The 10090-nt window shown below is 38.8% G+C and overlaps 1 protein-coding gene across 1 annotated transcript; it reads right to left on the bottom strand.

Annotated features, from left to right (window-relative positions):
* Positions 1-339: 339 nt before the first annotated feature.
* LOC306994782 (chemerin-like receptor 1) lies at positions 340-2077 on the bottom strand (the record flags this gene model as incomplete). The annotated part of the gene is made up of 2 exons (XM_079605585.1): positions 1965-2077; positions 340-1279 (listed from the first exon to the last, which is right to left on the bottom strand). Exons 1-2 carry the CDS (start codon positions 2054-2056, stop codon positions 340-342), a joined length of 1032 nt encoding a protein of 343 aa, XP_079461711.1. The 5' UTR covers positions 2057-2077.
* Positions 2078-10090: the final 8013 nt, after the last annotated feature.

The following is a 10090-nucleotide window of genomic DNA, read 5'->3' as shown; positions in this document are numbered from 1 at the left end:
TGTGCAGCATACAAGTGTAAAACGACGTTTTACTGTATACACGACAACACTGCAACCGGCGTTTCTGAAAATCCTCACCCTGGCAGGGGTTTTCAAAAATGTTCGGTTTCAGTGACCTGATACTGCGTTTCCGTGTGGACGAACGGGCAAACCGCGTAAAAAAAGTCACGGTTATAAAAATACCCGTGTTCGTGTGGACAAGGCCTAAGTCAAATCATAAAAAATCCTATTGATTCAATAGACCGCTTGAGCTCACTAGGGAATACCAATATGGCGGCGCGGTGGCTTCACTGTTTATGACGTCATCATGAGCTATCCAGTCATTCTAATCTATATAGATCAGTGGTCATACCCCATCCACCTCATTTTAAAACTGCGTCCCAGTAATAAATAGATGAGTGGGCTGGCAAAGAGGTGGGTTGTGGCCAGTATGGTAGCAGCTGGAAGTCCATATTTTGACATTTTTTCACCCAGGCTGCCGCTTACAGTGGCCTGAAGCATAGTTAAGATGATTTGAGGTCCCCAGCACACAAAGTAGGCAATCTTTATAGCACAGATGATTTGTGCCTGCTTCCTGCCAGATTTTGATTTTTTATGAGATGATGCCACACAGCAGCTGAGAAACATTACCAAAGCTGGCACCACTAGCCCGAGGAGAAATCGCATGACAACGACAGCCTTCAGCCTTGCAGTGCCGTCTTGAGTTGTTCTGGATTTGTCCAAGTCATAGTCATCAATGCACTGAAGATATCGGATCTCTCTGGAAAGCAGCGAAGGACATGCCAAGACTGCTGCAATAGTCCAGGAGAATAAAATCAGAACGAGGTTACAATTCTTGATCTTTTTTGTGCACATGTTCTTTAAAGTAGATTTAATGCTCCAGAGACTCAGCATGGTTGCCGTGAAGAACATACTGCCGTAGGTCACATATGATGACAGCTTGCAGCTTGCATTTCCGTAATTCCATTTAAATTCATTGTAAACATACAGGAGCTGAAACACAACAGATGTACAGGAGACTAAATGTGTTACAGCCAACGCCATAATCCAAATGGCAACCTCCTGAAAACTCTTGTATTTCCGGCAGATGATGATGACGGTGAAGTTGAGGGGCACACCAAGGATGAGAACAATAAAATATGTAATGAAGTAGGTCATCCAGATATGATTTTTGTACTGATTACTGCTTGTATTTGTTTCAACTTTTTTAAGTTCTTGAATGATATCATCATAGTCTATGTTGCTCCAGTTACTGTTATTTCCCGACATCTTGTAAATCCTGAAACAAAATTAGATGGATTATTTCACTGTGAATACGCTGCATAGTGCAGACAAAAAGCTTTACAGAAGTGGCTATGTACTGTTTTTATGGAAAAGAGCTTTGTAATTATTTTATTTTCATGTCCAACAGAAATATTTATCATACAGGTTTATGGCCGAGCAATGAAGAATTTTTATTTTTTAGTAAACTGTTCCTTCAGGGAGAAGTTTCTCTTTCCAAATGACCAACCAATGAAAGCATGGAATGTTCTTCTGTTCATACTATCTTCAAGGATTAAATATCATATTTTAGAAATATCATATTTTAGAAATATCTTACGTTATAGTCAATGACACTGAAATTTGATTTCAGTGATGAATGCATTTAAATACCTTGTATTATGATCAGGGAAAAAACATTAGACACTTAGTAAATCAATAGCAAAACGGTAGTAATTCAAATATCACAGACAAAAACTGCATAATTTAATATATTATGAATGAAAGCATTTACTAAGCATCTCCATTACAAAAAGAAGAGTGCAAAAACAGCACTGCATGCATGTTAAATATTATTGTGCATAATTCCACACAACTTTTTAAATCAAATTACATCTGCATATAATTTAGTATATATATATATATTGTATTATATTTGGTTTGAATGCTTTGCTTCCTGCGTACTTTCTGCAAAATATTCTTACCTTTGGAAGCAACAGTGCAGAATGAAGAAAATCAGAAGAGTGTGTCCATCTGAGAGACCTCTGAATGAGAGTAAAAACAGTGCACTGAACATTTAAGTTTCGTTTTGATGGCTGGCTTGACGCAGTTTGTTCTGCTGCCAGCTGTAATATGGTAATATGAGCTGCAGGATTTCTCTGGTTTTTGGACAAACGAAATGCAGATGTAGGCGAAGCAACGTCTTCACCATAGCAGTGTACACTGAGATATTTAAGATATTAACAAGTCATCACTTTTACCAATAATTGGAATAGAATTTCAAAAATATTTTGCTAAGAATATATATTTTTTATCTATTATTCTGCCTTTACATTGCTTTAATTTGTTACTAATTTAACATGCCATATTTCTGTCTCGTGCATCCAAACAGGTCTGTCCCGTACATCCAATATTTATGTTTAAAAGGTCAGCTATGCATATATTGTGACATTAGCGCCCCCTTGTGACTTTAAGACGCATTACTCTGATGACTCAGTATTTTTCCTTTTAAAGGGCATATTGCAGGTAAAAATCAAAATCAAAATGAATAACCGTGTATGAAAATACCATATGAAAAGATAATGCAGGATTTAAAATGTTTTAAAACGACATAAGGACACCAATTTAGTAGATAAAGTGAGCATTTCTTTGACTGCTGGTAAAAAACGTTTTTTTTTTCACCATCGCGTCATTTTAAGTCACAAGAGGGAGACGTGTGCTGTGCATAGACAGTATATAAGATGGACACAGCGACCCCATAGATTTCAACGGAGAAAAGTGAAGCCCATTTGAAGCACTCACTTCCTGATCGCCAGGCGAACTGCGCAGACTCAAACTGAGCTTGACGACTAGATGTGACGTGGGTCTTCTAGCTGTGCCATAGACAGTATATAAGATGGACACAGCGACCCCATAGACTTCAACGGAGAAAAGTGAAGCCCATTTGAAGCACTCACTTCCTGATCGCCAGGCGATCTGCGCAGGCTCAAACTGAGCTTGAACACGTGAGCAACGTGTCTGACCGCTGTCAGTCTTCTAGTAGCTGTGCCGAGAGAAATCTGAATCATTCCCTTCCGAATCTCGCAGAGACGGAGAGCGTGAGCATTAGCTGTCCATGAGCTAGCAGTAGGATCAACTTTATCACTCTCTGTGGGCTACTCCCTTCACTTTATCGGACTTAATGCCTCCACGTCCCCCCGATTGCTTGCGAGCTTCTCCGCCGGTCTACACGGTAATTTCTCTACAGTGCGACAGAGAGTCGCGTGAGTTATGACGCAATCGTTAGCCTATTTTTACAAAAACGGCTTCTACGGGGCCATAACGTAAAGTACAAGGTAATGGAGCCTTGTATACATTGTCGAGTTTCTTTAGAAATAAATAATGGACAAATGGAGTCTTTTGACGCATCAGATGTAAAGTTATTCGCTGTCAAAGTGACGCAAAAATGAATGGGAGTCAATGGAATGCTAACAGCAGGTGAAGTTCTGCTACAATGGCGGCGCCCGCGGAGGCTTCAGTTTCCGGCGGATGGATTACCCCCTTGAGCTGTGCCCAGGGGGGCAGTGTTCCGGAAGACACTGAAGCTTCCCCGGGCGCCGCCATTGGCTAGCGGACCCCCACCTGCTGTTAGCATTCCATTGACTCCCATTTATTTTGGCGTCACTTTTACAGCGAATAACTTTACATCTGAGGCGTTTAAAGACACCGTTTGGCCATTGTTTATTTCTAAAGAAACACGAAAATGTATAAAAGGCTCCATTACCTTGTATCTTACGTTATGGCCCCGTAGAAGCAGTTTTTGTAAAAATAGGCTAACGATTGCGTCATAACCGTCATAACTCTGTCGCACAAGTCGAGAAATTACCGTATGGACAGGCAGAGAAGCTCGCAAGCAATCGGGAGGACGTGGAGGCATAAAGTCAAGGGAGAAGCCCATAGAGAGTGATAAAGTTGCTCCCGCTGCTAGCTCATGGACAGCTATGCTCACGCTCTCCGTCTCTGCGAGATTCGGAAGGGAATGATTCAGATTTCTCTCGGCATATATACTGCATATACTGCATGTTTCCACTGAAAAAGTGACAACCTAAGTTTGCTCCATGTGAAATTTTAATTAATGGGTTTTATAAATAAATACAAATTAGGTTACTTAATATGTCTTAAATAAGCTGACTTCATTAGGTCACACAAACAGAATGTCATGGTTAGACGCATGTAATTGGCTTAACTTAATATGTTATTATTGAATAATTAGGCCTATAGCCCTATAACATTCAGCCAGAGAGCAAAGGAATGACATTATTCGTTTCAATATACGATTATTCATTAATCATTATTGATTAATGAATTCATTATTCATTATTAATTAATTATTCGCTCCTCTCAAAAAGTCGCGTCATCCAACTCTATAAAAACAATGCAATGCGTAGGCTACTACGAATCCCGCACCGTAACAGATGGCCTGGTTGAATCTGCCCAAGCGGCAACCTCCCTGTCTCTCTCTTGAAACCAACACAGAAGTGAGTTAAACTGCAATTCATCAACTGGCCGCTTGAGGCTGGTGTCAAAAGTGAGTCAAGTCTGTATCTCCCCCATGTTAAAATGCCCAACTTTACAGCAGAAAAAAAAACGTTTACAGCCAGGTACTCGAAGTGTTTTTGGTCTATATAGCTAATTTTGCCCTTCATGACAACTGTGAGGGGGGTGATTTTTTTTTATAACTCATCCGTTTAAATGATATTAAGCATTACATTTCTGCATAATTAAGGGCGTGGCCACTTGAGTGACAGGTGGATTGCCGCTGATGTCAATGCTAGCCGTTTGTCTGCTGTTAGCCGTCACTTCACCTCAGCAAATTCCAGCTGCTGAACTTGCCATCTCTGCCGTGTGTGTGCTTTTTTCGGGATTATTTCATACAATTTAATACACCCATTACTTCGCCCACGCCTTTGGATTCCATCGTTGTCGTCGAGTATCGTTCGAGAGAACAACCAGCTCTGTATTTCAGTTGTTTTCCTCTGTGAACATGCACTAATGGATGTCTGACAATTTCATTGCTTTTTGGAGTTTTCAGATTTAAAAACGTCAATAGATACAAAGGCTCATTCTGCTCTCACGGAACAGACAGATTATAACATGCTTATGTACCGTCAGATGAAATCCTGCAGGTGTCGGTGCTTTCTCCGTCCATGCAATAAATGCACATCCTTGAATGAGTGCAGATTTCTAGCGCATTTACTTGAACTTCATAGGTAATATATCTATGGTTTGACCCATTTGAGAGGCAGCCAAAATCAGAATTTAAAATGGACTGAATAATAAAGCTCTCTCTGATAAAGGCCCTGTGCAGTCGCAGACTTGGTACTGTGCATATAGCATTAGCTCCCAAGCTTGAGCTAACTCGATAAAGTCGAGCTTGGTGGGCGTGGTTTCAGATAGCCAGGCTCCTCAGCTCCGCCTCTTTGCCAATTTTCTGTTATCCGGGAATGACGAGCGGTGACGCGAGGCCAAGATGGCAACGGCCGGCTCCGCCCACTTTAGGCTTCAAAAATGCTCTTCAGAAACCTACGGGTGACATAACGGACACTACGTCCATATTTTTTTACAGTCTATGAATCTTCCGGCACAGACTGGGGGAGGAGCCACAAATCCGTGAGTACAGTTTACAAACCCGTGCAAACAGATTGCGAAAGCGTGGGCACGGTTTATGAATTTGTGTGTACAGATTGCAAAAACTGAACGCACGGTTTACAAATCTGAGAGCGCGGATTAGGAACTCGTGGGTACGGTTTATTAATCCGTGGGCACGATTTGTTAAACCGAGGGAACAGTTTGAGAATTCATGAGTACAGTTTATAAACTGAGCGGATGGATTGCAAAACCGTCGCCACAGAATATTTTTTTTTTTTTCACAAGTGGGTAACTTCAAAGGAGATAAAAAAATAAAAAAAAAAACTACAATTAGAGTCCGTCTACAGAGAGCCTGGCCACTCCCTATTAAGTCCTATTGTACCGAATTTTGGTTGTAGTTCCACCAGAGTTCCACTGGGGGCGATCGCCCGAGTGCAAAATGAATGGGAGTCTATGGAGCTAGACGGCTAAATGTGTCTCTTTCACCCGATTGCCGTTGAGAAATCTCAGATTTGATTGTAGGTTTTGCAAGTTCAACATGGGTTATAGGTCGAAAGTTGAATGAACGAGTACTTATGTCCTTTCAATTTCTTACAGGTTGAGTTGTTGTTGCCCAACACGCTAGCATTCTGCTAATGAACGCTGATTGGTCAGTGAAGGATTGATTACGACCAGAGATACCGCTTGATGTGTTTTCCAGAAGGACCAGAATGTCTTCTAGCAAAAACTCTTCTAGCACGTGTATTTTTCAGCTGTGTTGTCGATGCCTCGAGAGAAAAGAAAGTGCAGAGCGCAAAAGCACCAAAGTGACTGAAGCATTTCCGTAAAGCAGTATCTCTGGTCGTACAATGTGCATGACGTCATTTACATTTTAAAAGACTTTTTAAAGCAAATAAGTGACTCCAAAAAATCTAACACACAACAATGTGTAATCTCCTTTTGAATACAACATTCAAATTACTAGACAAAAAAATATATCCTAAGAAAACTGATTGATATTCGTAAAGAGCAGTCAGAACTCCTTAAAGGGATAGTTCGCCTTAAAACCCCCAAATTATGTCATCATTTACTCACCTTTATGTTATTCCAAACATTTATGGGTATCTTTCGGCCCATGAAACACGTAGATCAGCGGCCCATTGGTTATTTTCTTGATGGTCACTGGGCTGGCCCAATCACATCTTTAATGTGAAGTATGGAAATATACTCTTTCAAGTATAGAAATCAGAAGGCTACAAAACTAATTATGAAAGTTTCCTTTATTTTTCAGTGCATTTACAATATATGCCATATTACTATCATGGGAATTAATATTATAACTATTATTATGTAGTAGAGTGTAATGTAGACAGACACTAACTACATTTTTTGAATTTTTCTGTTTAATTTGCACACTGAATATCGGTTGGAGTATGCCCCCAAACCCCCCTAGAGGTACAGAGGTCCACTCACCACAGCTTTACCAAAAATAACGCCAAAATTGTTGCTGCATATACCCTTCTGACACTGGGTAGTTGCGCCCCTGATTTAAGTTATGGATATTTGCTTCAAGTGATAGGCTTGGTGAGTGAAATTATATTTGTGTTATCTTTCTCTTCTGTATATGTATAATTTACATATTTATTGTCTAAAAGTGACCACAAAGACATTTAACTCCAGCTCACCATCGGTGTCGCCAAACTGAATAGAAGTTACATTTTTGTCAAAGACTAGGTCTGTATCGGATTAAGAATGATGATCAAAACAGATGGAGTAGATCAAGTCCATCGATACCCCAAAGCTTCACACAACTACAAGCCAAGTATACTCAGAATACTTCATTATACTTTTAAATATATCTCAATCAAAAGATTGAGTACAAGTATAGGCCAAAAATACTTTAATAAACCAAAGTGGAATTTTAACTATATTTCTGAGAAGTAGGCTACACAAAAGTAGACTGAAATTATACTTTCTTTTTTTTTGTTTAAAAGAGGTATACAAATAGCACACTTGAATAAACTTATTTTTCATACCCATAATGACCAAGGACAAACAATTCCATAACTTAACCGATTTATTTCTCTCTTGGACAAATAATTCCATAACTCAAACAATTTATTTCTCTCTTGGTTCTCTCACACACCCAACACAACTATGCTCATCCCTCCTTTCCACTGTTTTCTCTGAACTTGCAGGGAAGCACGCCAATTCTGTCTGTCAGAGTGGAACATCCATAGTCTACATCTCCTGTTAGACATCGTTTTATTTATATTTAATGGATCCTTCTGAATAATAAGAATAACAATTATTAAAAAAAAATATTCTCACAAATCAAAGTGAAAAATGTCCATGCAAATCGTCCAGAGCATTTAGTAAAACCAGTGTCATATTTTCCTCTGAACAGCTAAGAAATTAATAAGTCTCCATGTATCTGTACAGACACAAAACATGATTTTTTCTTCTTCTTTGTTTCATAGAAGGTATGTTGGTTATTTATGAAATAAGAAATTTTCTTTCCTCTCTGGCTCTCTGTCACCTTCTCTCTAGACATGCAGTTTATTCCCAACCTCTGCATTTCCATGGTAACCCCTCGCCTCATCTAACACTAAAAGCTTTGATGATGCGCTTTTATGAACTGCACAAAACACACTCATGCAAGCTGACCAATTTATTAATAATTATAAAGAGGGAAATGGGAGAGGCTTGGGTAAGGTTTTTAATATTATCAATGAAAGATTTGTTGGATCCATAATGTGCAATGTAACACGAGTAGTAATGTATGATGCCCTGAAATATCATACAGAGCCTGAAGTACGAATGTTAGTGTGGAAAACAAAATATGAAAATAAATAAATAACAACAACAATATGTATTAGAGATTTCCCATTGCTGCCTTGATGCTTATTGCTTTATAGAGGAATGAGACACACTGCTCTCATTATATGCTCTGATACTTTATTTCTGCAGGTGGCCTGGGCCGCCCCATGAACCTCTGGTGTGAAATCATGATCGAGATTATTCCAAATGCAATTTCAGTGAAAACATCATTATAGAGTTTCTAGATGCCTCTCTACATGTTTTTTATTTTATTTTAATTTTTTATGCAGATATGCATCAAAGTCTATAAAGGACACATTTAATGGATTTAGTGACGGATCTGGTGAGACATGATAAACACGGAGTCTGTCTCATCGCATACATGGCTGCTGCATGTTTTGTAGCAGCCATGTATTTACACCAAGCAATAGATTATAGAAGCTACTTTGAAGAATGTTGGTAACCAGACAGCTGATAGCCATTGACCTCCTATGGGGAAAAAAAATGGAAAAAACTATGGAAGTCAATGGCTACCGTCAACTGTCTGGTTAACAACATACTTCAAAGTAGCTTATTTTGTGTTCAACAGAAGGAAGATACCCATAAATGTTTGGAATAACATAAAGGTGAGTAAATTATGACAGAATTTGGGGATTTTTGGGCGAACTATCCCTTTAAGGAGTTCTGACTGCTCTTTACGAATATCAGGATAAAGCTTTCCTGTGCGTTCTGGCAGGAACCGCAATCTTTTGTAGAAGTATGTGGCAGTTTGTGGAGCAAGTCGATTCTGAACCAGATGGAGGCATCAAAGTAGGCTATATGCAGCTGTGTTATTCCAGAATAGAAGCTGCTGGTAGTGGGAGGATGGTTGGATAAAAATCCCAGTCCCGTAAGATTCTAATTTTAGGGTTGGCATCAAGCTTTATCGTTTGAGCACTGTGCTTTGCTGAAGTTTAAATGAGATAAAATACAAAAGTGAGAGAGCAAAGCACAGAGCAGTAAGCAATTGAAACAATTACGAGGCTATAATAACTTTTTTAGACTGATATGGCAGCACAAGTTAGTCCAGAATAAATCATTTTGAAGTTATTTTATGAATGTATACGTGCCATCTGCACTGAAGTAATTTCACACTGAAAGAAGAAATTGATTAATACAGGAGCTAACAACATCCACATAATTTTATACAAGAATAGCCTAAGTTGTATACTAAGGTCTTGGATTTCTGAAAATACAGAACTTATTTGTGAGCTAAGAGCCATGTCTTTCTCACTGCAACATAATTATATCGTAACGGATGTCTCAGATGTGAAGGAACAAAAACAAGGATTAATAAATAAATAAAAGAGCTGTCATTTATTTCATTGAGGCAATACTGACCCCTAGTGTTTACACTGGCAGGCAGAAGCCAGGTAAGTAGGATAAATATTTGGGGGAAAAAGAAAGCAAATTAACAATAGCCTACCTTTTTTATTAAATTGTAGGCTATAACTGATTTACAACAATAAAAGCTTTCCTCAACAAAAGAACAAAACTAAACATTTCCTCATAGTGAATCATTAATTTAACTAATATAATATACGTAAATACATATCTCTGCTTAAATAATATTGTAACTGGCAAAAAAAAAATGCTTATTAGATAAACAGTGGCCTAAATAACATTACATTCCAACGGATCCATC

The sequence above is a fragment of the Phoxinus phoxinus genome, assembly GCF_949152265.1.
Source record: "Phoxinus phoxinus genome assembly, chromosome: 3".
NCBI classification, from domain to species: Eukaryota; Metazoa; Chordata; class Actinopteri; order Cypriniformes; family Leuciscidae; genus Phoxinus; species Phoxinus phoxinus.
Note: the sequence above shows the minus strand (reverse complement) of the source record. Positions and strands in the feature narration are given on the sequence as shown.